We start from the raw sequence: 26184 nt of genomic DNA, 5'->3' as shown, positions 1-26184 counted from the left end.
CAGAGGCATAGGCAAGCAGTGTCCTGCAGCCAGCTCACAAGCACTGTGCTGCCTTGGGCAGGCACTTACCCTGTGTGAACGGGGCTGGCCACGGGGCTGATGTTGTCTGAGGTCTCGGTGGCCGGGCTGCTGGGAATCAAGGAGTCCTCATCGAACTCCTTGGAGGGCTGTGCAAAGGCAGGGAAGAGTCCTGATGAGCATAGGGTCCTGTCTGGTGGTGCTGAGTCTGCTCAACCCTCTGCACTCCTGTATCCTGCCTGGGCAGCCCTGTACCATCAATCCATCCCCTCCACCCCCGACGTTTTGGCTCTGGGCTGACAGAGGAGGGGTATGCCCCCAACAAGAAATATACTAGAACTGTGTCACACTCACCTCCTGGGGGGACACCGAGGGTGCGTGCAGCAGGCTGCCTTGCTCAGCTTCAGTCTCCACAGATCCCACCTGCTCAGGCTCCTCTGCTCTGGTCACCACAGTCTCAGGGGGCACACAGGGGACTTGTGGGACAGCTACAGACTCCTCCCTGGCAGAAGAGAACAGTGACAGCCACTTCAGCAACAGGTCAGGGCCCCCCAGGCTCCAGCCACCCCCAGGGCCACCAGGCACAGCAGGACCCTGTCAGGGAGCTCAGGGATCCTTGCCCACAGTCATCCTTGATCTGCTGGTACCCAATGCCTGCAGCTGTCCCTGCCCTGTTGGCATCCCACCCCAGCACCAGGCTGGCCCATGCCCTGTTCCCACTCCCTCCCCACCATCCAGTGCCTCATACGTTTGCTCCAGTGTTGTCACGGTCACAAACTCCAGCATCTCCCTCTTGACCTCCTGCTCCTTGGGTTCAGGTGTTCTGGGTTTCGGTGCGATCAGCTCCTCCTCTGAAACCAAGAGCTGGCTCAGCACACAGAGGCAGCAGGACAAGGGAACACAGCTGCCCAGCTTTATTCCCATCCCTGCTCCACCACTGGCCACACACATTCATCCCCTGGGTCTCAGCAGTGGGAAGGCTCTTCCCTCTGCCAGAAGCCTGGGCTGTTAGTGCGGCAGGAGCTGTGGCAGCTGTTAGGAGCCAGCCAACCCCAACCTCACAACACTCAAGCACAGAGCCAAGCCTGCTGGGACCCCCACCACCAGGTGGGGCTGGGGCCATAGAAAGGACTCACCAAGGCCACCAAGACCACTCACACGTGTCTCTCTGGGGGCACGAGCCCAACCATCCTCACCTGACACCCAATTAACATTTGCTAAGGAATCCACCGGGCTGAGCTCATGCTAAAGCCCTACTGGAAGGAGCCCAGCACCTCCCAATGCAGGGAGAGCCAGAGTGGTGAGCAGCACAGGGACCTTCCAGTGCTCCGCTTCATACCACCAAGGCCAGGGTGGCACGGGCTGTCTGTGGGCAGGCTCTAGAGCTTACAACAGGAGCAGGCTCCTGCTGCTGGGAGCAAGGCTGATGACAGCCAGGGCTCCCTCTGCTCGGGGATAATCCCCTTCATGCAGTCACACCACAGCAAGCAGCATGGACGCAGATGGGCAGGGCAGGATGGCAGGGCCTGTGCTGGGTAGCACCAGCCCAGCAGCAAGGCTCAGCAGATGGAGGCGGCGTGCGGATGGTTAGTGGCCATGGGGTGAAATGGGCCATTGAGCTGGGGCACAGGGACAAATTTCATACCCATTACTGTGACATGAGCAGTGCCTGCAAAGTAAGAAGAGGCAAAAGTGAGGTCTTGGTGGGAGAGGGTAAGAGCAAACCAGCTGCAGCCAGGCTGTGAGCTGGTACCGTCTGGGGAGCAAGGCATGGTGCAGTGCTCAGAGTGCCCAAGTTCTCTCTGCACACCATCCTCAGGTCTGGGCACCACCCTCTGGCACAGCACAAGGGAAGACCAAGCCAGGAGGTGGCTGCTAGGCTCCCACTTCCTTGTTGCAAGACCCCAGTGGGGCCAGGCAGCCCCCCACCCTGTGCCCATCCCCGGGCTGCTAGCAGACCTCATAAGGGTGTGACCCAGCTCCAACCCCTCACCTTCATCCTCCGACACATCCAGAATCTCATCCACAGTCTCTGGGAAGCTCATGCGGTACTTGTCACTGACTGGCTGTGGAGCAGAGGGCATTCAGAGCAGGACAGCACACAACACACAGCCACCCGCAGCCCCTCTCCACGTGCCTGGGCACTCAAGCTGCTCTTTGGCAGCCCACACCCTGAGCTGCCTGGGGCTCACTGGCTATGGCCAAGGCTGGCAGACCCTTATTTGACTGCTCCCACTCCCAACCCTTCTCCGCAGGATCCTGCACCATGCCCAGAAGCTTACTGGGATGCTGGTCTCCTCTGTGACTATCTTGAGCACATCTGTGACGGAAATGTAACCGAGGCGCTTCGCGATGGCCAGGGGAGTGGTGCCATTCTGTGCAAGGGGAGAGGATGTAAGGGAACCCAGGCATGTGCCCAAGCATGTCACACAATGAGGAAATGCAGGCAGTTTGCCCTACTCACCGTGCTGATCTCGTTGGGAGAGGCGCCATGCTTCAGCAGCAGGGTCACCACGTCTGTGTGGCCCTGCTGTGCTGCCTGGTGCAGGGGCGTGTAGCCCAGCTGTAGGGAGAGTAGAGAGTGCTGCATCAGCTTTGGGAAATGCTGCCCCACAAATGCCCCCAAAGGCTTCACACGATGCTTCACATGGGCTGCCTCCTACTTTCTGTGGTCAGTAAAGGGCTGTGTAGGATCCATAATGCGCCCAGGGGCACTACAACAGCTTCCAGCCATGGAAACAGGAGGACTTGAAGCAAGGTATAGGGGTTGTAGTGGCACAAAACCTTTCCCATCAACCTGCATGCTGTTCCCTGGGGTCCTTTTAGCACAGAGCATCACTGTACCTTAGTTTTAGCATTGACATCAGCCTGGTGCTGCAGCAGAAACTTCACCAATTTGATGTTCCCATAGTGGCTGGCTACGTGCAGCGGGGTGTAGCCCATCTGAAAGATAAGATCAGGTCTCAGACTGCTGTCAGCACTGCTCCTGGGCTTTCTGGCTTGGGTATGTTGAACTGCATGGGCCAGCCCCAACAGCTGAAGGATGGGGTACGTAGGAGTAGTTCCCAAGTGTTTTTCACCCCAACGCACTACTTTACCCTTGTTGTTGCGTCCACTGTGACTCCGTGTTTCACCAGAACATCAGCAACTGGTACGTGTCCCTCTTGGGCCACGAGATGGAGAGGAGTCAGGCCACTCTGCAAAAAGAGCATGTCACATACATAAAGGAAGTACTGCAGCTCGACCAGCAGAGAGAGCAAGTTGGGTTGTAAATACGGCAAACTGCCCAACGTTATGTTATTGGCCAAAGCACTGCTATTTGAATGCAGGGAGGCACTGGATCTGCTACTGCCTGCCAGCCTGGCAGGAAGCACCAGCACAACATACCTTGTTGCCTAAGTTTCCATTGGCTTGCTTGGAGAAAAGCAGTGCTACCATGTCTGTATGCCCCTCCTGAGAAGCCAGGTGCAGAGGGGTGATTCCCTGAACAGACTCCGCATTTGCAGAAGCACCATACTGCAGCAAGCTGCTGGCCACCTCCATCTGGTTCTGCTTGGCAGCAATGTGCAGAGGGGTGTATCCGTTCTGTGGGAGGGGACCATGGCAGCTCTCAGCACCCACTGAGCAGATCTGCCTGGACAGGAAGTACCACCCCATCTCTCTAGGCCAAGTCTGCCCTCCCAGGCTGCTTCCAGGGTTCAGGGACACAAGTTCACACTCAAACCATCTCCCCCACAGCAACTAACCCTAGCACTGAAGCCAATCCTGCTTCCCTAATCGAGATAGTGAGGAGGCTCCAAGACCACCTGCTTCAGGTCTGGTTAGTATCAGCTATCCTGGGGTTTTCTTTACATGAGTTTCAAGCATGCAACCACTTGGGGCTGCAAGAGTCAGGACCAGGCAGGCACTACTAGGGCTGCCTGGTAGAGGTGTGGGGCAGAACCCACAACATACAGGATTAGTATTCAGGCAGAGGCTGCACAGCCTTGAGCACTGCTTGTGCTGTCATTTGCCAGCAGAGAAGCAGACGCCCTGTGCCTGTGATGACGCAGGCTGCTGTGACGCAGACCGAAGGGAGATCGGCACCAGCACCAGCTGCTCTGATGCCAGCCCAGCAGGCCTGCTAGCAGATGCACGGGGGAAGAGGGGAGGGTCACACGGTAGCACCAGCAGCCACTTGTCTGCCGAGATGATGCAGCTTCTGCAAACAATGTGAAAACCAATCCTGCTGGGCTGATCCATGAGGAAAGGCTCCTCGTGCTCTGCCAGAGCGCAGGATGCTCACAAGCTGCTGGATTTTCTGCCTTCACGGCTTCCCAGCTGCATGGAAACATTCATGTGTGGTTTCCCAAACTGCCAGACCGCAGCACTGCTCAGCAGGGCTTGCCATGGAAACACACGCCCAAGCAACAGCCACTAGGCTGCCAACAGGGAATATCCCTTAAAGCCACTCTGCTGGAACTGGGGGACTGCTCAGCATCCCCATGGGCACAAGGACAGGCCAGCAAAAGCAGCAGGTGTGGGAGATATGGGGGGACTATGGCAGGTGTCAGAGTTGAGGGGTGACACAGCATGGGGCATTGTCAGCCTCGGCTGGAGGGTACTGGGCACACACCATCCCCCCACCCCAGGGATCCCATCCAGCCTTACCCAGGCTGAGCTGTGTGGAGAGCTGCCCTTGGGAAGCAGGAGCTTGACGATCTCCAGGTTGTTGTGGTGCACAGCTACGTGCAGTGGGGTCAGGCCGTTCTAGGGAAGGGAAGAGGGCATGGAGCAGTGAGATAGAGTCTCAGCCCATACTCACCTCTCTCACAGCCCCAGAACAACCCTCACCTTCCCCGCTGCATTGGGGTGAGCATCGTGCACCAGCAGCAGCTCTGCCACATCCACCTTCCCATACTTGGCTGCAACGTGGAGAGGGGTAAATCCTTTCTGAGGAGATAGGCAGCCCATCACTGGGTGTAAGGGGATGATGAGGAGAATGCAGATGCACACTGCAGCACAGGAGGCTGTCCCTTCTGTGACAGGGACACTGTCCTGCAGCCCTGCCAGCCATCTTTCCTCAGCATGCCAGCAGCCTACCTTGGTCATGCAAGTCTGAGAGGCTCCCTTCTCTAGCAGGGCCAAGGCTGTGTCTACATGCCCCTCTCTGGCAGTGATGTGCAGAGGTGTGTGCCCTGCTGTGGTGGCCAGGTTGGGGTTGGCACTGTTCTCCAGCAGAAGTCGGACCATACTGGTGTGGCCAATGCGTGCAGCACAGTGCAGAGGAGTCTGGTCATCCTGTAAGGGAGGCAGAGAAGCTGTTGCTTGTGGGCTTGGACTCACTGCTTCCTTGCAGCACTCCTGCTGCTTCACAAACCCTCACAGCAGGGGCCTTGGATAGGTGAGAGCAAAGGACTCAGCACTGGGTGAGCACATGGGAGCTCCTGCCTACCTTGGCCTTGGCGTTGACTTTGGCTTTGTTCTGCAGCAGATACTTGGCCACATCCATATGCCCAGCTCTGGCTGCCATGTGTAGGGGAGTCTCCACTTTCTGCACCATGCACAGAATAAAGTGGTGAGGCCACAGGAGGGGACACGTCACCAACAGGTTGCCCAGGAACACAGAAAGCAGGGTGCAGCCCCCCCACTACACCCCACCACAGTGAGCCCCAATGGCTCCAGCCAGGCCAGGACTCACCACATTGGACACATTAGGAGATGCTCCACGCTGCAGCAGGGTTTTGACAATGGGCAAGTGTCCCATGAAGGCAGCCACATGCAAGGGGGTCAAGCCAGACTGTGGGGAGAAAGCAGCAAAGAGTCATGTTGGAGGCCGATGGCCTGACACAGAGGTAATCCCCCCCATCCTCTCAGCCTCTGGGAGCCCCTAGCTGAGCTGAAAGCAATGCACAGAGCTTCTGCCCTGCAGGAAACAGGCTGCGGATGCCACCTGCACAGTGGTCTTGAGCTGCAATTCTTCCAAGCCACAAGGAAGAAGATGCTGGGGGGCAGCAGGGCAGCAGTGACCCAGTCCTGCTGTGCATGGGCAGTAACAGAAGGGCTGGGGCTGGGCTGCAGCTCACCCACCTCCGTGACAGCATCAATGGAGGCTCCTGTCTTCAGAAGCAAATCCATCACCCGAATGTGGTTCTTCTTGCAGGCGATGTGGAGAGGTGTGAAGCCATTCTACAGACAGAATGACCATCAGTCAACTGCAAGCACATTTCCTCTTCTGCTGCCTTTTTCTTCCTTCACTCCCAGCCCATTTATCCTTTTCTTGCCCACCCCTCCTGGCTCACCAGGGCTCTGGAGTTAGGCTTGGCTCCCTTCTCCACCAGCAGTTTAGCCACACGGTGGTGGCCACAGTGTGCGGCTACGTGCAGTGGTGTCAGGTGGTCCAGGGTGATGTCATCTATCTCAGCACTGTACTGCAGGAGTAGGCGCACACAGTCCAGGTGGTCACCCTGTGCTGCCATGTGGATCGGTGACAGACCGTTCTGTGAGCAGGGAGCGGAGCCTTAGGGCTGAGCAGAGGGCATTGGGCATCCCACCCAGCCCTGCTCCCTGCCACAGCTCTGAGCAGAAGGATCAGAAAGCTCTTTGCCTCTTGAGGGCCAAAAGTTCAACCCTTGCCCAGCTACAGAGAGCATCCAACAAATGCATGCAATTTGTGACCCCTGCACTGACACTGAGCACAGTTCCACAGGCACCTTTGTTTTGGCTTGAATGGGAGCACCATGGTCCAGCAGGATCTCTGCAATTCGCACATGTCCATTGCGAGCTGCACAGTGGAGAGGCGTCAACTCATCCTGGGGAGAGAGAAGGGTTCAGAGGCTCAGCAAGGGCAGGGAAAGGAAAGGCTCCCAAGGCCAGAAAGGAACAGAAACTTGGGACTTGTTTGCAAAATAAGACCTAAACTGAGCCTGCCCTCAGCCTCCAGCGCCCACCACCCATGCAGCTTTCTCTCAACCTGAACACACACCACTAAAAAACCCGGTCCACTCCCTTAAGACACCAGGGACTGTGCTCATGCCCTAGCATGACATTCCCAGGGTATGGACTGAGGAGGGCATTGTGTCAGTGCTCCCTGGACACAGGGAGGATGAAGACAGAGATGCAGTTGCCAGTGGTTTAGAAAGGGTCTCACCTTGGTCCTTGTCTCTATCTGGGCCCCACGGTCCAGCAGCAGCCGCACCATGATGATGTTGCCTCGACGGGAGGCTATGTGCAAAGGAGTGATCCCATTCTGGCAGAAGGAAGGACAGCTTGTTACAGGAAGCAACCCCTCCTCTCTTCCCTGCAGGGCTGCCAGGAAGCACGGGGCAAACAAGGGACAGAGGGCAGTGGAAGGCTAAATTCCTACGCAAGGACGGACAGGTGAGAGGCAAGCACATGCCCACCCGTGGCTGAAAGCTGTAGATGCCATAGCAGCCACCCCACACGGCACTCACCTGGGGTGTGAAGTTGACACTGGCTCCACGATTCAGCAAGAGTTGGGCCACACTGAGATTCTCATAGTGGGCTGCAATGTGCAAGGGCGTAAATCCAGTCTAGGAGAAAGAAGGGGGATCAGCCCAGCCAGATACATGCTCCCTGCTGAAAGGATGGATATATACAGCGTACCAAGCTGCTGTTCCCCCTGGGAGGTGGGAAAGCTGGCAGGGACAGGGTGGTAGAGCCACGCACCTTGGAGAGGACGTCAGCATTGGGGTCGTTCTGCAGCAGCACGGCGGCTGTGCGGGTGTCATCGTTGCGAGCTGCAATGTGCAAGGCAGGCAGGCGGACCTTACCCTTCGTCCCATAGTTGATAAGGTGAGCAACCACATTCTCATGACCCTGCTGCAGAGCCACAGCTAGTGGTGTGAAGCCATCCTGCCAAGGAGAGGTAGGTGAGTGGGGAGAGCCAAGAAGCCATGGCAGCACCTGGCACATCTGACCGCAGCCTCAACAAGTAGAGCTGCAGAGTTCTCCCCAAGGATCATACCTCTGTGGCTACATTCTGGTTGGCTCCATTTTCCAGCAGGAACTTGACAACTTCCAGGTGGTTTTCCTGCGCTGCCATGTAGAGTGGTGTGAATCCCTTCTGCAAACAGAGCCATACACATCAACACAACCCTTCCTCCAGCTCCTTGAAGAGCTGCACCCCACCAAGCTTACAAGTAGGAGGGGGATTGACTTTTGACACAGTCTGACAGTGGTAGGACAGGAGGAATGTCTTTAAACTAAAAGAGGGGAAATTTAGGTTAGATGCTAGGAAGAAATTTTTTGCTCAGAGGACGGTGAGGCAATGGAACAGGTTGCCTAGATAGGCTGTGGATGCCTTATCTCTGGATGCATTCAAGGTCAGGTTGGATAGGACGCTGCATAGCCTGATCTAGTGCCCTATCTATGGCAGGGGGGTTGGAACTAGATGATCTTCAAGGTCCCCTGCAACCTAAGCCATTCGATGAACACCCACATCCCCGGTTCATTATCAGGGAGCATCTTTCATGAGTTCTTCCAGAAAGAGTTCAGCGTGCTTGTGTGTGCTGCCATGGACTCTCCCACCAGACACAGTCCATCTCCTCACCTCCCCCAAGCTTCACTCCCCACCACTCACACACCTGTGGTCCTTCAGAGATCGGGCAAAGCCATCCTTGTCCCTGAACAGGACCGAAGAGACACTAAAGGGCTACTGCAGAGCCCTTGCTGGGCACAGCTCTCACCACATGGACATCAGCACACACATGCTGGAGCTTTGCCTGGATCACTGTACCTGTGACTGAGCATTGACATTGGCCCCATAGTTCACCAGTTCCCGGACCACGTCCTGCTGTCCAGCGAGGGCAGCGATGTGCAGGGCTGTGTTTCCCTTCTGAAAGACATCATCACAGGGCAGCACTCAGGGGAAAAGACAGACCTGATGTGTGTACTAACATAGGTGTGAAAAGGGCTGCTGCCATCCTGGCCAGTGCAAGTTGGCGGGGCTGTGCTCTGCACCCCATTCCTGCTACAGACACATTTGCAGGCCAAGAAAGAAGGTGACTTCATATTTCTTAAGAAATCACCGGTAGCCAAAGCTGTGTGCAATGTTAAGATCTGCATATCTCCAGCACCAGGAGGTGAGCAGGGGAAGGGAGAAGGGAGCGCTGGGCTGGCAGTCCGCAGGCAAAAGCACAGAGCATCCCTGGGAGTAAAGCCTCCCAGAGGAGCTCAGGGAGAAGCAGACTGAAAGACACAGATTCCTCCCTCCAGTGCATGCCCTGGGGTGATGAGGGCAGGACACCAGGCTCTGCTCTGCATCCCAAGCCTTGCCAGTGCAAGAGGTGACATGGCAGCCACTGCAGCTTCCACAGCCTTCCATACACTACAAGAAGCTGCTCATTGTCCAGTCCTGCTGGCTCATGCCTTTGTCACAGAGAGAAAGAGCCACACCTCTCCATGATGATGCAGTGAGACAACTGTGCATTATTTATGGAGCAGGCTGTAGAGCAACAGCTAAGGAATGTGACCAGACTCCTTTGTTCTCACCTTGGTTGTGGTCTCCAAAACGATTTCCTTGTGCAGAAGCTCCACCACCATTTTCGCGTGGCCTTCCTTGGAGGCCAGGTGCAAGGCGTTCAGCCCATTCTGCATGGCACAAAGAAGAGCATTAGTCACAGGATGAGACTGGTGATCTCTGGGAACCACCCTGGAGCTCCTCTACGGACCTGGCTGCGGGTGCTTGGTGTGTACTCAAGGAGGTGCTGGCTGCCAGGAGCAGGAATCACTGCTCTGCCTTTGAGCAGTTGGCTTCATGCTGCCAGGGCAGCTGCATGCAGCCCCGTGCTCTGAGCTGCTGACTAATGCTGGAGGTTTCCCTGTGACATGCAGCCCTCGTGGACTGGTTCCTGTAGATGGGTGTCACCATGGCTCAGTGGGTGTGCATGGCTCCACAGGCACTGTTTGAGCTCTCCTTGCTCATGACGCATTCCTGTTGCCAGCTCCCATCTCTGTTTCAGTGATTTCCCAGGGGTCCCTGAGACCTCCTGCCCACAGCCACACTTGTCACAGCCAAAGCTCTCTGGATGGCCCAGAGTGAGGACGCACACACTGTGTAAGTGTGACCCTGCCAATTCCATCCCACAGCCCACGCTCAGCACCGGGGCTGCTTTGCTCTTCCAGTACTGAGCTGCAGCAGAGACTCTGGGGAAGCACTGGTTGTGCAGCTGCTCAGCTCTGCCAGATCCAGGAAGCTCTTGAACAGTGCAGGTGGGTGCTTGGGAACACTGCTACGGGTGCCCCAGTTCAGCCCTCCTTCTCCAAGCTACATATGAAACCACAGTTCCAGGAGCAAAGGGCTGAAGAGCACCTTTGGAATATCCCTGTGCTGTCAAAAGTGGGGGGTTAGGCCTGCCAGCATCCCAGAGGCAGCTGAGAAAGCTTATGTTCCATTATTTCCAACTTGCCAGACGTGAACAAAAGGGCTGAGATATTTACTGGCAGAGAGGTTAAATATTTGCAGGCAATTTCAAATGGCACTTTTTTTTCCTCCATAAGGGAAAAGTGCTGCACTTCTCCCAGATGGATGCACTGTGCTTACTCACCCCTGTGCAACTCTCATGTGGCAAAGAGCTGCCAGTTCCCCAGAAGCACACAGTGCTGCCCAAGCACTCCACCTCCCAGCCATCTGCTTTGGCTTATGGAGGGTGCTGGAAGGTCACTTTGCAGGATTGCTTTATCCCCATCTGAATACAGGTAGGGGAGCAGAACATGCCAGGGCAAGCTCCAGTTGCAGCCTTCAACATCCCAGTTAAACTCACAACAGCTTCCAGAATCACAGAATTGCCAGGGTTGGAAGGGACCTCAAGGATCATGCATCTCCAACCCCCCTGCCACATGCAGGGCCACCAACCTTCCCACCTAATGCTAGACCAGGCTTCAGAGGGGGTTATCATAGCACAAAAAGGTCTTCCACCTCTCTCGTGCTCAACCCACCAGCCTTCCAAGATCACAGACTCTTTTCTACCTCCAAGGTATGCACAGATAGCAAGTCTACAGGCTATCTCAGCACACCAGCTCCAGCATCTCCTGGAGCTCCAAGCACAAGGGGTTGGCTGCCAAGGGAAAAAGAAGCAAGAATGCTGCAGCTCTTTGACTAGGGCACAGCTGCATGGCTCTGCATCCACATCTTGAGAGCTCACCAGCTGGGTAAGAATCACAGATACAACACATGCTTTTTCCCTGTTATACCCATGTAACAAGATGCAGGGAGGACAAAATCATGAATACCCAGCTGCTCCCCTCGCACATATGTCCTCTTACGCAAAGGATTCATAAATAACCTTTTGAAAGCTAAAAGCCATTGAGGAATCGTTATTCTCCATCCTTACCGCGATAAGCACAAAGTTTACTGAAGGCTGTTTCCCAGAGGCCCATCGATATTTCTGCCTCAGGAACAATGCAGGTTGTTTTGCAGGTTTGCTCTGGTTTGACAGCTCGTCTGACCCAAAACCGCCATGGGATGCTCTTGATCTGAGCAGTGCTGCAACTCCCTCACCAACTGCAAATGCTTCCCAGAAGCTTTGGGCGCTGCTGCCAATGCAACAAACTCAGCTCTGCAGAAAAATGCTCCTTCGTGTTGCTGTATCCTGAATGGACCCTGCCCTGGGTTGTGACCCAGAAAAGATTCCTGCCCACACAACCATGACTGCTGGGTTCTGGCAGCCAGATCAGCTCTGCTTATCCTCGGCTTCAACTCCTCACCGGTGAGGACAGCATGCATGGATTCAGAACACAGTAAGGATACTGATGCAGATGGCAACCATGAAGAAGATGGTAGGATGAAGATCAGATGGCATGTCAAGGTCTCTGCACTTGTGTAAGAATACAGGGCCTGTGGGATAGGTCTGACCACATATATCCCTCCTTATTCTATACAGGACATGTGAGGTTGGACCTTTCCCACAGGTCTGATATTCCTCAGAAGGAAACCCCAAAGTGCCATCTAACCTCAGGGAGATGGCAAGAACAGTGCAAAGGCACCACTGAAAGGAGCACCTCATTCTGCTGCAGCCACGTGCTCCCCAGCAGGATGTTAAACCCCCTCATTGGCAGCAGGAATCTGGCTGGAAGCAGGACTGCTCCAAGCAAACAGGGACTGCCCCTTGTGGGGAAGAAATTGAAAACTATTTCTTCTCCCTACAACATCCCTCTGATTTCAATCCTGTCCGTGCCCACACAACCCCAGGACAGGAACACCTGGATGCTGGTTATGCACTGACAATAATTGGGAATGAGGAACAAGATGGGCACCTCGTGAGCTTTCCCCAAGCCTCCTCTAGCGTCCTAGGAAGGAGAAAACAAGGTGCAACATGCCCCAGCAGCCAGCAGAAATCCAGCATATCTGCACAGCACTGTCAGTCAAAAAAGAAAAGGAGACAGCAATATTTCCTGGGGGAAGATGTCTGCAGCAATGCACCGGCCACTGCAGTACATAGATTGATGGGTCTGAACCACGCTTGGTTTGGGAATTTGATACTGAACCACAGGAACATCCGCCTGTGCTACCTGCCAAGTCAGCCTCCCCAGCATCACTGATGCTCTGGAAAGCAGCTGACAGTGCCGTCTGCCTGTCTGTCCCCCAGCTCAGCCCAAGTCCCTTGTGTCCCCTCCCTGCAGCACCTACTCTGATTCAGGCTGAGTCTATGCATTTGGCAGCTGCACAGGTAACAAAATGTTCTGTCAGTTATGTGCAAACCATTCCTCCGTGCCTGCAGCTCTCCTTTCCAGGGGCAGAGCTGTCCCTGCTCTGTGTTAGAAGGGGCTCCACCTGACCAGCACCTCCTGAGGCCCCCACACTGGCGTTCTGCAAACATCCCCTGTTTTTAAACACCTCCCACCGTTTTTAAACTTGCTGTGCCCACTTATGGTCTGCTCCGTAGCGGGATCAGGGCTAAGCAAGCTCCCTGGGGCTTTTCTCCATCCCTCTCCCACGGAGCAGAATAAGGAAGGGACAGTGACTGTCAACTCAGCCTTGGGGAGCCACAGCACGGCAATTTTCACGTGAGTTGGAGGTGATACCAGAAACCTCATGGGTTTCACCTACCTGATTACAGGTGTTAATATCTACCCCATTCCTGAGATGATCCAAGGCTTTGTCCAGATTCCCAGATCTTGCAGCTCTCAGAAAACTGGTCGCAGCATCAGCCTTGGGGAAAAAAACAAACAGTGTGAGGTTTGGCATCATACTTCGTGCTTTCCCGTCAGCAATATGGGATCATCCCAGTGCTTGACTACAGAGACCTAGTGGGAAAGGTAGAGGCCAGGCAGGCAGAGATGCTCCTCATCAAACAGGACGAGGCAGGGCTGGGAATGAGGCTCAAGGGAAGAACAGCCCTTGGCCAGGCCAGGGAGGAGAGATGTGTGGGTCTGAGCAGTGCTGGTAGGGCAGGGAAGGTGCTCTAACAGGATTGCTGCAGCCTTCCTAGGCACAGGAAATGCTTTCTGTCCTGGCTGAGAGTATAGCAATGGACAATATACTGCAGCGTTGGTTGTGCCTGCCTCTGCTGTCCTCCAGAAACCAGTACAGGAGCCACAGTGGCAGTGGGGACAACAACCCTGACTGTGCACACTGCAGCCAGGAAAATCACAGCAAGGCAGTGTCACCACCCCAGGCAAGGCACAGCAATCACTTGTATAACACTATTAAGGCAGCAAATGAAGACAATGGGATGGCTCACCAGAAGCTGGAGAACAAGGTGGAAATGCAGTGAGAGCTCTGTGTGGCTGGGCCTGTGAACTGGTGCCTGCCTGGTAGGTCTAGCCCAAAGGCCTGTCACAGCACAGAGCCATGAGACATCCATGGCAAAGCAGCAGGACACACTCCTCTGTCCTTGGCTTCACTAGAAAATCAGAGCCTCTTTCTTACCACTCATGCTGGGACTGTCCAAGAGACCTCCTGTGCTACATGAGCATACATCCTGCCAGCCTCAGCCCTCCAGTACCCACAGCCCTGGGGTCATCAAGCTTGTGGGGCCAGCACTGGAAGCAGCATAGCCTTGGCAGCAGACCCAGGCAGAATGGTGCAGGTGAAGTGTTCAGAGCTCCTGTCTTACCAGCCTCAGTCATTCCAGCTCAGAGATGGAAGCAGCACTGCTCAGCTGCCCCCTGCTTTCCTCCATCCTTCCCTCATCCTCCTACCCAGAGAAACACAGCCCAGCACAGGACCCACTGCCCTGCTGCCCCTGCAGAAAGAAGGCCTGCAGATGGGTGTCCCAGCCTCCAGCAGTGCAAGTGCTGCAGCCCTGCCCAGGACAGAGGGACGGGCAGTGGAGGGCAGCATCTCCATGCCCCGTGCTGGCGCAGTCTCTGCACGCAGGGAAACACGTGCAGCTGGCATGCCCTGCTCTGCCAGCTGGCACCACAAGCTGCTGCTTCGCAGCACAACCCGGTCTGCCTGGGAGGAGCCCCCACATTTGAAGCTAGGCTGCCAGCTTCACGGAGGGCTGCAGGTGCGTTGGAGAGTCAACACGATGCCTGGGTGCACTCTGCTCATTCAGGCTGGGAAAGGCAGAGCACGGTGCTGGTGCTGCCCTTAGAAGTGCACATTTGCACTCAGAGCCCTGCATGCTGTCTAGGATCAGCAGGAAACGCAGATAGCTCCAAGAAATGGTTAAGTGCAAAGGGCTTTTCTAACTCCAGCTCCTGCTGGAAACCTCTGCATCTCAGGTCAAGCCCTCAGCTACGCTGCAGGAATGGCAGCCTCAGCACAGACCTACAACAGCAGCCCCCTTGGAAGTTCAAAGCATAGCTCAGCCAGACCTGGGATCCCACCAACAGGACATGCATGGAGCTGCAAAGATTAATATGGTAAAACCTGACACGCTCCAGCAGCAAAGCACTTCCAAAAGCCTGATACACCCAGCAGCAGAGCCCGCAGGCAGGAAGCAAGCAGAGAAGCAAAGCAGAGGTCTCTTTGGGCATGAAGGAGAAGCGCATTGTATACTCACAGCCACGTCTGGACCAGACTTGCCCTTTCGTGCTGCCATAGTCCAGCACTTCAGCTGAAACCTGAGCCCGGTGTCCCCTCTTCCCCTCCTTGGTTATCTACTCCCCAGCTTTAAGAGAGCCAGTAAGTTGCATTGCATTCTCTCTAAAAATACCAACTCCCTCCTCGCTCCAACGCAGACCCTGCAGGGATCGCCAGCCACTAATGGAATTTGTTCGTTTTCTTTCCATTACTGTGTCAGACAGGATATTTAATAGCAAGCTGCCTGTGGAAAGCAGATGCTTGCTGCCAAGCACAGGGAACAGTCAGAGCTGCAGGGACTACCTCGAGAAGAGCAGAGAGGAGCAGCCCCACAGACATGCTCAGGAGCATCTTGCAGGTAACACTACCCTGGAGGAGAGGGGTGGAGGGCCCTTCCACATGGCTGGGTGCTGCAGAACGACTGCCCTTCTGCTTCCCAGAACCAAAGAACTGATGGGTGCCAAGCACCGGCATGGGATGGAGACACAGCTCAGACAGCAAAAGCAGGCGACAGATATCTGCAGACATATTCTCCTCTTAAAGTCCCTGCATACACTGGGACTGTCTACCTGGCATTCAGTCGTACTCTTTCACAACAGCTGATTACTCTGGGGCGTCACAGGCAGCCTGACAGCATGAAATTAGCCAAGGAACTAAAGCATAGATTGGGGCAATGCCATCTCCTTTTTCAACAAAAAGGAACAGTGACTGCAAGAAATGCAGAGGCTCCACGGGCATAAGTATGTAAGCATATCAAAAAGATGCATGCACATCCCAGGCAGCACAACACAAATGCTCCTTAATGCAGACACACACATTGCACACTCACCAAGCACAAAGTGCAGCACAGACACTGTGTGCACTCGCTTGGCATTTGTGCTCAAATTGCTGCCTGCACCCACAGCTGCCTGCTATCCACCTGCCCCAGGATATACAGCAGTTGCTTCCGGATGAAAAACAATGCCCCCAGTGGTTTTAGGGTTTTTTTGTTTTGTTTTTTTGGCAGCCTGCAGTGTTTCTCTCCATCCTCCTTCTCTTTCCCAGACATTTTTCAGGAAGGAGTTATTCCAAGCTGAGAAGGTAAACTTGCTTATTTGTCACTGTGTACCTCTCACACAACTGCTAAGCCCCACATACAGGTGCTGTGTTCCATAGACTTGTGGATCTTCAAGCTGTGAAGTGGTAGGATGCAGTTTTCAGCACTTCCCAGATCTGGACTTTGCAAAATTCTCCAAGATCTTCTAAAGTGAAAAACACAGCTCAGTGCAGCTGTGCTTCTCCTTCAGCTTCTCTTCTTTCAGGCAACAGTCAAATTATTTCTCTTTCCCAGCCCTGATGGGAGACTTTCTCAGTCCTTATTCACAGGGTATCACCACTGCCTGATGACTGCTCCTTCACCCCAACAGAAGCCTGGACCTGACCAAGCTCCTTGCACTGTAGCTGTGGCTAAGGCAATATGCAAAGGGGATGTTTTGCCAAGCCAGAAGTTCAGGCTGGATTTCAGTAATCTTGCTCTATTTGTCTCCTGGACACAGTCAAAGTCTTCTCTAATCTTTTCTGGCAGTGCCATCACTCTTACTCCCTAGGGAGTAGCTCCTAGGGAGGAGCTCCTTCTGCAAATTATTGATAAAGAAAAGAAGGGTCTCAACATTGCCTCTTTCTATGGAAGAGGGCCATGTTTGTCAGGAACACACTCTGCAGAGGCTGTCAAATGTAACATGTTGATGATTTCCAAGAGCAAATGAGTTCAGAGGCTCACGATGCTCTCATGGTGGTTTCTGGGCCACGAGGAAGGAAGCAAATTGTCCTGCTGTTTCGGACTGGCAAAAGGCACATATGCATGCTGTTACACTGCTCGTGTGCACCATGCCTGCCAGACCTGACACTTGGTCAGTTTGCTTTCTTCCAGGCCAAACTACTGAAAATCATTGCCACTGAGGAGGTTCAGACAGCAGGCTTTGCTGCAAGAAAAGCTTCCTGTGTGTGCTCTATAGCAGAGGTCTTCAAGGCAACTACACCACTGCATAGGTTTCTATCTCATGAGTTTAGAACAAAAGATAACTGCATCTTCAAACTTTTGCCACTGCTGTATTCTTTGGAAGCCATGTTCTGATGCCAGCAACTCCTGCTCTGCACACTTAGTGGCATTTGCAGCTCCACTGCTCTAATGCTCCTGAAACCCCACATCTGGAGCAATATGTGCCACTTTTTCCCTGGTATGCATTAGGAGTGAAGCCAGTGGAGGCATCTTGAAAACCAGGATGGGCAAGCAGCTTGTGAACAGCAGAGAAATAGTAACAGAAGAGCCAGATGCTGCTGCTAAGAGCAAGGCTCTACCTGGGGATCCCCCACAGGGGCTTCTGACTCTGCTAAGCAGACATGCTCCCCCCTGGCCTGGTCTCAGGCTGCCAAGTGCTCATGGAGGTCCAGCAAGGAAAGATGAATTGGGTGGGGTAGCACACAATGCTCCAGCAATGCACGGAGCCCCAGCACCAACAGGGAGATGCAAGCCTGACTCCTGCACTGTGGCCGTGTGTTACAGAGGGCATCCTATCCAGATAGTACATAAAAGGTCCAAACCACATCCCAGGAGAGCACCCAGTCACTGTTAGTACCAGGGCACCATCAGCACTGCCAGCTGGGGAAGAAGTACAACAACCCTTGCAACAGCCTTTTAGTTTGCTTTGACATTTCTTTGCTCTTGTGGGCATATGTCCAGCAGCAGGCATGGTCCTCAACCTTGAGGTATTGTTTCCAGCAGAGAGAACAACGTAGTGCCTTACTTGAAGCAGATCTCAGCCTAAGGACTTCTTTCAGGCCAGAGCTCCTCATGTTCTCCCTACCCTGCAGACATCAAATGCCCAGGTCAGCAGGTGCTAATGGTGATCCTTTCTCCTCAGATGTGAAGAATATGTCAGTTCTAGAAATAAACTAAAGGCAGCTACTAAGATTAAGTGCCGTTAGAGGTGGACCCTGGGGTCTCTCTAAAAAGATAAGGGAAATTGAATTGGATTCAACTTGGAATGCCCAGAAACCACACCATCTGATCAGCAGGAACTTTCTCCTCTATCCGCATTCACAGAAGCTTGACGCGGGTGGTCCCTGCAGTGGAAAGAAAATCTACCAGCAAGTTTCAGCCTTCCTGGTAGAAGAAAGCATTTAATAGTGCACAGCATCTCCAGAGAGGCCACAGGAGCGAAGCCTCAGGCAGGCAGCCAGAGCAGCACAGAGAAGAGGCTGCCAGGCACATACTGCAAACTCAGATGAAAGAGAAAAGCAAGAACACTGGGAAAAGCTCATCAGATGAAAGGATAAAGCCATGTACCCAAATTCTACCCTCCCACCATCTTCACTCCTGCCCACCCGATTTAGGACAGGTCTGCAGATCTTAGTAGGACTTGTGATAACGAAGGCATCAAGAGGTCATCTCTGGAAACCATCTGCCAAGTGATTTTGCTCTCCTTTCATGCATCACCCTGAGCAAAACCTTTGTCCATGCTCACTGTTGCTGAGTGGAGATTTCACAATACCCCAGGCCTCCCTAAGGCACAGACCACCAGAGGCCATGGCTGATAGGTGCAGCAATGATCCCCAGTCATGAGAATGCAGGGGTGGACACGGCACTATGATCTGGCAGCAAGAGCATCGGATAATGCAGAAATGAAAGATCTGCACATGTTCCTGCATCAAGGGGCTGTTAATGCTGGAAGAGAATTTAGCACAAGTGGCAGAGCAGAAATCCCAAAGTAAAGGAGGAGGGTCCCTGTCAGGTTTGTGAGAAGGGAGGCAACTCTTCACTTAGTTTTTGAGCTCTGAAGTTAGTAAAGTGGGGGCACATTTCCAGGTGCAGTCATCTGGCCCCTCTGTCAGGCACAGTCCTCCATCCTTACAGTATCACAACTAATTAGCATTTGGAAAGCCCGTTTTTATGCACTCTGAACAGGACAGATTGTTCTGGATTTTCACTGGTGGTGTAGTTCAGGGCCAAATTAGCTCTGTCCCTGCTGAGCACGTTTAGATGTAGACAACCGGCCCCTTTCCTCCCACCTCACTGATCCCCTTTGCTAGATGCTGAAGCTGGAAGGGGTTCAGGACTGTGAGGAGCTGGATCTCTCCTTAATCTGCAATGAGCAAGCACTAGGGAGCTGCCCCTACATAGTGAACTGATCCTTCCTGATAAGGATCCCCTAGTTCTATGAAAGTCTGCCTGCCTGTCATTTCCCAGATAGCACTATTGGAGTTTCTAAGCAATACCATCAAGATCTTTTTCTGACATTTGCAAACCACCACTTGTCAATGAAGTACAGTGCTGAGTCCAGCAGCAGGGACACAACAGAGGAATAGGGAGCTGAAGACCAGAACATTGTTCCTCTTGCACAGAGCCAAAGCAAAGCAAGAATTAGCACAGCGAAGGCTCCTGCCAGCTGGGGCAAGGCGCATCCAGAGGAAAGCTGTCACACTCCTTTGATGTTAGCAGGAGCCTCTGCTCTCTGCACATCCTGAAAAAGAAAAGCTATTTTTACCTCATCAGAAAATACATAGACTGTGACTGAAGACAATACACCGGTGCTTGTCACTCAGGAGCTACACCTCTTCTTACAACATAATAGGATTTACAGCTGTGAGAGATGCAGCAGCACTGTGACTGCTTTTTATCTCCTTCTTTCCTACTGCACTGCCTTCCCCAGCCATGCCATGGCTTGGGCAATATGTGCAACAGACAATATCAGTACAAGGGGAGACAGGGATGTGCTTTGAGGGACTAAGGCACATCCTGCAAACCAGCTTCCAGCCTGCCCCAGGCTCTGTGCACTGCCATTGCACTCGGCAGAGGCCAGAACGTGCCATCAAGGTCCGACTCAGTGCCTTATGGAAAAAAATTCTCTTTGCTAGTGTTTTGAATGAACTGTTCCTAATGCCTGCAGTCTCTCCTGGCTGATTCTCTACCTCTGCTTCGGCAAGGCCAGTCCACACCTGCTTCTATGAGCAAAAGTGCTGAGGATGAGGCTTTCTGCTAGGATGGACAGGCTGTGAAGGCTCGCAGCACTCCGTGCGTGGTTGCAGATTCACTGCTAGCAGTGTGCAGCCAGGCTGGCTGGGCTCAGTGTAGCCTCCAGAAGCCATGCAGGGAAGAAAGCATTGACAGGAAAGTACCTGAAGCACAGCCTGGAAATAGATCGTTGCCAACTTATCCCCGGTGAGGACATGCAAGCAAAAGCTGTGGCAGCACAGCCACCTGCTCCTCAGCAGAGCTAATACAGCACTATGCCTAGAGAGAAACGTCATCCTGTGCACCTGTCCCAGAGCTTCGTGTGGGTGAAATAAGGAAGATGATAGCACAGAAATCAACATGTACCATTGAGAGGAAAACAAACAAACAAACAAAAAACCCTAACAACCACAACACTTGAGGGCACCCCCATCTCCCAACAAAGCAGCTGCAAGAAGGACAAGGTGAGCACAGCACCAGGGGGACCTAGGAGTTCTGGATTTAATGTCAGACTCTGCTACTGAATCCCAGCATGACCTTAGACCTAAGAAAAGCAGCAAACCCCTTCTACCATTCCAGGGCCCATTTAGGCTACCATACTTTGGGGACAACGGCCATTTTCTGTGGGGCAGATATAAAACTATTTAACTGGCCTGGATGCACCTAAACTCCTGAATGCAAAAACAAAAACAAACAAACAAAAACAAAAATCAAAATTACAAACAAACAAGCAAATAAACAAGCAAACAAACAAACAAAAAAAAACAAACAAGAAAAACCCACACAAAACCAAAGCAAATAAAAACACCCCTCTTTGAGCTGACCTGATTCTTTTCCCCCTAGTGCAGCCCAGCAAGCCCCTGACCACGGCAGGGTCTGCCCAAATACTCACCCTCAAGTAATGCAAACATGGCATTGCTGCAGGAGAGTCAGCTCACCCTGGGCAGCCAGGGTCCGCAGGTCTGATCAGCTGAATGATGCTGAATGCTGCAGCCAAATAAAACGTGAGCAGCCAGACTGGAAGTGTTATCAGCAGGACTGAACCCTATCATCTCCACTCACATGTGTCTGCTGGAGTGGCAGGAGGCACTCTCCCTCCCAGGGAGGTAATCTCCCTGCCTGCAGCTGGAAGATTACAGCTGCCCTGCAACGCAAGCACTCAGCCTATGCTGCACCTGAGGCATGCTTCATAAACATGGCCCTGAGCTGTAAACAGGGAGGAGCCCGCTTCTGTGAACCCTGTTCTTCAAACAGCAGAAGGGAAGATGGAGCTTCAGAAATACGAGGCAAAATGAAATAATCCTGTGGCCTGAACCACGCCGTTCTCTTGGTTTGTGCTGCGCAGAGCCCAAACAGCTCATTGGTTGCTGCAGACCTTGGCTGGGTCCCGAAATGGGGGACACTGAGATGGGACTGAAGTGACAGATGAATTCTGGTGACAGCAGCTCCAGGCCCTTCGTAGGGCCTGAGGCTCGCTGCAACACAACGAACGCGCCCCTTCCCCCCTTCTACCTGCACAGCAGACTCCTGCTCCAGCATCCCTTCAGGAGATCCTTGCTTGCAACAAGAAGGCAAGGGGTCCACAGTGGTTGGTGCATGCCCCCTCTGAAAGACACGCAAGGGAGTCACACCAGTTGTCCAAGGAACAGCCCTCTTGGAGACCAGTCCCATCCCACCCTCTCCTTGTGCTCACAGAGCCACGCTCACCTGCACTCTGTGCATTCCTATGCTAGTGCTTTGCTACCCTGTTTGGGGTCCTTGAAAAAGCCCTGGGGCGGTGCAAGGAAGCCACACAGCTTGGTTCCTGTTTCTAGCTACCAACCAGCAGGTCCTTGATACCAATTACAAGTTCAAGAACTTTCTCCACTGGGACAAACTAGGAAGGCTGTGACCTGATCACACCTGGAAAGGTCTGGGCATCACACTGATAAACACAGCTTGTGGCACTTTCAGCTGCAGAGGGAACAAAATCAGCTCTGTCAGCTGCATTCCCCTAGGGAATTCCTATAAAACAGACCAGCCCACCACTGGCAGAGCTTATACCAGTTGGAGCAGAAAAAGAAAATCAAGAGAACCTGGATAGCAAAATGCTTTGCACTATGTAAAAATAGAGATTTTTTTTTTTTTTACTGAGCCAAGGCCAGGTTGAAACATTAGAGCAGGAATAGTCCTTATCTCAGTCCAAGGAAATATATTCCCCTTGTCCAGTGCAATTCAGCACTTCACAGGAAGTGTGGGATCCCTTAAGCGTTTGACCTATAATAAACTCCTCCTCCCATTGAGGCAGAGCTCAGATGTTAATTATCAGAAGGATGAGCAATGTAGCTGCTGCCTGGCACACTGCATTTGCTCTAAAATGTTTTGCTGCTCTGAACCTCCAGGCAACATCGGCCATGTCTCAGATCCTGCTGGTTTTTTTCCCTGTGTAACTGCGTATCATGAATGCAAATACGAGTCTTCTGAAGATAGAACCCTACCAGCCAGGGCTATGAGTCTATCCAGAGCTACTGGCTCAGCATAATGCAAACTTTCTGCAGGTTCTGCTGCCAAGAGTTCCTTTCATTTCCATGAAAGCATTTCAAAAGTCTCAGGCAATGCTTTAACACTTACCTGTTTTCAGAGCATGAACTGAGATTGGCTGGATTGCTCAGTCCCTGGGATTTTACACAGTACCACACAGTACACCTATGTGAACATCTCCTTAAAGGCCTCTGAGGCTGCACAAGTCAGCATCACATTGCATCAGTTAGGCTAACACAGAGCTAAATCTGAGCTCTGAAAAGGGAAGAGATTTCAGTGGACGCAGTAGAAACATTCTGTTAGAAAGTGCAAACCAGCGTCGAGAAAAAGCATCCAGGAGAAACAGCGAATAATTGCTGTCAGCTCTCTTGTGCCCCTGTGTGCAGCCCCAAGGACTTCAAGGAGATTTTTGCCAGCCAGGGCTCTGATATTGTCATAGCACTGTTCCCCAGATGCTCTAACATCTATCATACAAGGGAAAAACAGTTTCTCCTACCGTCCTGTGACAGCACACAGCAGTCCTAGTGCCTCAGTGCCACGGCAGTACAGGTTTACACCTGAGATTGAACTCCAGCACCAACTGCAGACAGAGGTGGGACAGGGGGAAGTGAACTGCGAGCTGTTAGGAGGAAGAGGGGGTCCCTGAAGAAAACTACTCCTACAGCTACAAAAAGTTTTGGGGTTTTTTTTGAGATACGGAGTCCTGCCTCTGACCTTTCCTGAGAGCCTCTGGAGAAGATCTTCAGCTGCACTATGATGTAACTGTGAAAGAATGCAAGGCTCCTTTCTCTGCCTTGTTATCTTCCATGTAATCAGAGAAGGGATCTCCGGGCACCACAGGCTGCTGCCAGTCCCTTCTCAGCTGTTATTTTCCTTTCATTTAAGGGAATGGAGAGTGCATGAAGCAGAGTACCTCAAACACATTGCCTTGGGGAAGAGTAAATACCTCTCTTTAACAGTGGGCTTCAGTTCTTTGAGGAAACAGCATGGTGCTTTTGCTCAGAGAATGATGTACATCCTTTCCTGCATTCAGCAGCTTGAGAAGCAATGCTAGGACAGGTCCTAGGGCTGAAGTCACTGAAGGGAAGCTGCTCTTCCAAGCCCTTGCTGCAGCCTCCTGGAGCAAGGACAAGGGTGCAGCAGGGTTTGTTTTATCCAGCACATCCTCTTTCTGCTTACTGAGGACAACAGTCCCTGTGTTCCAGTCACCTGCTGAGGCTCCGAAGAGCAGCCAGATCCCTGGCTCCTCTGGTCAACAAGCTGTTATCTTAGGAAACATGAATGCAATTTTAAGGCTGAGTCAGGCACAAAAGATGAATAATTTAAATCCTTAGCGATTCTGTTGCTGCTGCCCAGCTGTGGGTAATGGAAGATACTGAGCTTCATGCAAGGAGAGAGTTGCAATGAAAACCAGTGCTGCTGTCAGGCTGCTTCCTCTTGCTAGGAGAGAATAGCCATGATGCAGGCATAAATAAGCAGATAACAGCACTCTGCAGTGCTGAGCCAGGCACTCTGATGCTAGGAGCAGGCAGTTCTCTGAGCATAGCAAGCTTGCTTTCCCGTGGCATTTGTTGTTTCTGGCATCTGTCATTTCACAGAAAGTCAGTGGGATCTGCTGGTGCCTCCCCTCTCTAATGTCAATTCCTCGGCTTACAAAGTGCTGGAATCATCAGCCATGAGCCAGAGGAAGGGCATGGAAGGGGCCACACTGACACTTGCTCTTCTGCTTTCTGTCAGAGCAGGAGCTCTGCACTGTTATGTGATGGAAGGGGAACAAAGATTTGCTTTGCGCACATCTTCCAGGCCGTGTTGTTATGCTGGTTGCCTCCCCATCCTCTTGTGTGTGTGAGAGAGAGAGAAAAGGAGAAGATACTTGTCCTGAAATCAGTCTAAAAACCTGCACCCAGAAGCACGAGACAGATTAAAACTTGCAAGAAAACCACTGGACTGCATTTGCAAAGCTGAGCAGCGGATAAGTATAGATAATCTCTTCCCATTGTACCCCTGGATCAAATAAATCTTTCGTGGCTTTCCATAAGTTCAGAACTGTTTGAGCTGTGGAATTCACAAAGGAAATCCAGAAATGCAAATTGAAAAGAGCAGCCCGCTCTTTTACTCCAAGAGAAAACTGCCTGCTATCAGCATCACCACTGTTCAGTTCTTAGAAGAAAGTCTTAGCTTGAAATCAGAAAGTTGGGCAGCTCTTACCCCTCACTACATCGACACTGATCAAACAGAAGGCTTCACTGTGCGTGCCCCTTTGACATTTTATGATATGAGCCATAAGATGTTCTTTTTGCTCCTCATTTGGATGAGCCAGGCAACGCAGCTGAAAACGTTATCACACCAATTCGTCTTAGGCTCATTCATGCACAAAAATCTCAGAGACTCAGATTCACAGAGTGCAGACATGAAAGAAGTGCAGAATTCTCACATAAAAGCAATATCCATGGACTCTTGCCTATGCTACAGCTTAGCTCTATGCTGTCCTGGCTGCACAGACAGATAGAAAATGCTCAGCAGCCTCTGCATTAGCTCCCCATCCATTGGACCAGAAGACATCTTGCCCACAAGATTAACAACTACTGTTGTTTTGTTTTTTGTTTTACATTTCTTTCCCCTCTGCTAGAGGCCAAGCAGTTCTGAGAGCAAAGAGTATCACCTAACTCAGCCTGAATCGGAAGAAAACAGCCCTGGGAAATCAGCTTGGCATTATGCCCATAATGTGGGCCAAGGGCAAATCACTTCTTAATTACTGCTTTAGGTACAAGTTTCTGCTTTCACTCAGGCGAGTACCAATCTGAAAGACAGAAGGAGACCCTTATCAAGGTGCTGCTAATTAAACCCAGCTATTGATCCTATTGAATCCAGTGATTCTGCTGAAACAGCAAGATTCCAGATCCACCGAGATTCCCAAATGTTATTATGCCTATTTGGGGATCTCAAGATGGAGAAACATCCAGCACTGAGCTGTAATGCATGCCTGGAGGCAGTGCAGACTGACATCCTGTGAGAGCAGATGAATGCACAGTCCCCACCTGGCAAGATGCACTCTGCTCCTTTTGGCAAGAAATTTCTGACTCTGCTGCTAAGCATCAAACATTGCTGTACCTTTACTCTCAGCAGCCACCTGGTCTTTGAGGTCTGCAGTGTACCTAAATGCCATGGTCCCACCAAGATCCTCCTGTTCGATCAGGTCGCTTCGAGCAATTGAACAGAACTTAGAAACCATTTCTGTAAACCTTTTCTATTTTTATTTCTCAAATTATTTTCTTCTGAGTTTGTACCGGCAAGAAAAGCCTTCAATCAGCGCTTTGTGGTGTATGCAATCCTGTCACCAGCTTTGCAGCAGTCCGACAGGTGTCAGGAGTTCTGCACAGAGCTCAGAGGGAGTTATTTTGATATTCAGAGCAATAAGCAAAACAAGCTGTACACCTGTGATTTGACACAGAAATTCTCTAGAGTTTGATGAAAGGCTCAAATATCAATAGCAAGGCAGGAAGCTTTGCACCAAAAATTAAAATAATTCCAATCAATATTCATGCCACAGTCAGCTGCAACTTGCACAGCTTTTTCCTCTGAATAGTCATGGATTGCAGCTGGGCAAAAATAACAAAATGAGGGTTGACAAGAGACTTGGTGGCACTGCAAGTGCAGCACAGCCATTTACAGGAACATCTGTGGT

General features: G+C 52.3%; 1 protein-coding gene across 8 annotated transcripts in view; it reads right to left on the bottom strand.

The window, feature by feature from the left end:
- Positions 1–26184, bottom strand: part of ANK1 (ankyrin 1) — a 50309-nt gene that overhangs the window by 11097 nt on the left and 13028 nt on the right. For 5 of the 8 annotated variants that reach the window (XM_090125750.1, XM_090125751.1, XM_090125752.1 and 2 more), the window contains exons 2-26: positions 13067–13168; positions 9511–9609; positions 8756–8854; positions 7985–8083; positions 7687–7872; positions 7452–7550; positions 7148–7246; positions 6711–6809; positions 6300–6497; positions 6088–6186; positions 5699–5797; positions 5453–5551; positions 5101–5298; positions 4852–4950; positions 4669–4767; positions 3406–3603; positions 3117–3215; positions 2863–2961; positions 2483–2581; positions 2301–2393; positions 2012–2084; positions 1664–1687; positions 767–869; positions 373–520; positions 70–167 (exon numbers count right to left, since the gene is read on the bottom strand). In XM_090125750.1, coding sequence (XP_089981876.1) covers positions 70–167; positions 373–520; positions 767–869; positions 1664–1687; positions 2012–2084; positions 2301–2393; positions 2483–2581; positions 2863–2961; positions 3117–3215; positions 3406–3603; positions 4669–4767; positions 4852–4950; positions 5101–5298; positions 5453–5551; positions 5699–5797; positions 6088–6186; positions 6300–6497; positions 6711–6809; positions 7148–7246; positions 7452–7550; positions 7687–7872; positions 7985–8083; positions 8756–8854; positions 9511–9609; positions 13067–13168 — 2807 coding nt within the window. Of the gene's footprint in view, positions 1–69; positions 168–372; positions 521–766; positions 870–1663; positions 1688–2011; positions 2085–2300; positions 2394–2482; positions 2582–2862; positions 2962–3116; positions 3216–3405; positions 3604–4668; positions 4768–4851; positions 4951–5100; positions 5299–5452; positions 5552–5698; positions 5798–6087; positions 6187–6299; positions 6498–6710; positions 6810–7147; positions 7247–7451; positions 7551–7686; positions 7873–7984; positions 8084–8755; positions 8855–9510; positions 9610–13066; positions 13169–14969; positions 15355–20871; positions 21019–26184 lie in introns of those variants that run through there. The other 3 variants (XM_090125749.1, XM_090125748.1, XM_090125746.1) reach the window with 3 other exon arrangements.

This window comes from Phasianus colchicus, chromosome 27 (assembly GCF_987193195.1).
Source record: "Phasianus colchicus chromosome 27, bPhaCol1.hap1.1, whole genome shotgun sequence".
In the NCBI taxonomy this organism is placed as follows: Eukaryota; Metazoa; Chordata; class Aves; order Galliformes; family Phasianidae; genus Phasianus; species Phasianus colchicus.
This window is presented reverse-complemented; position numbering and strand designations above follow the sequence as displayed.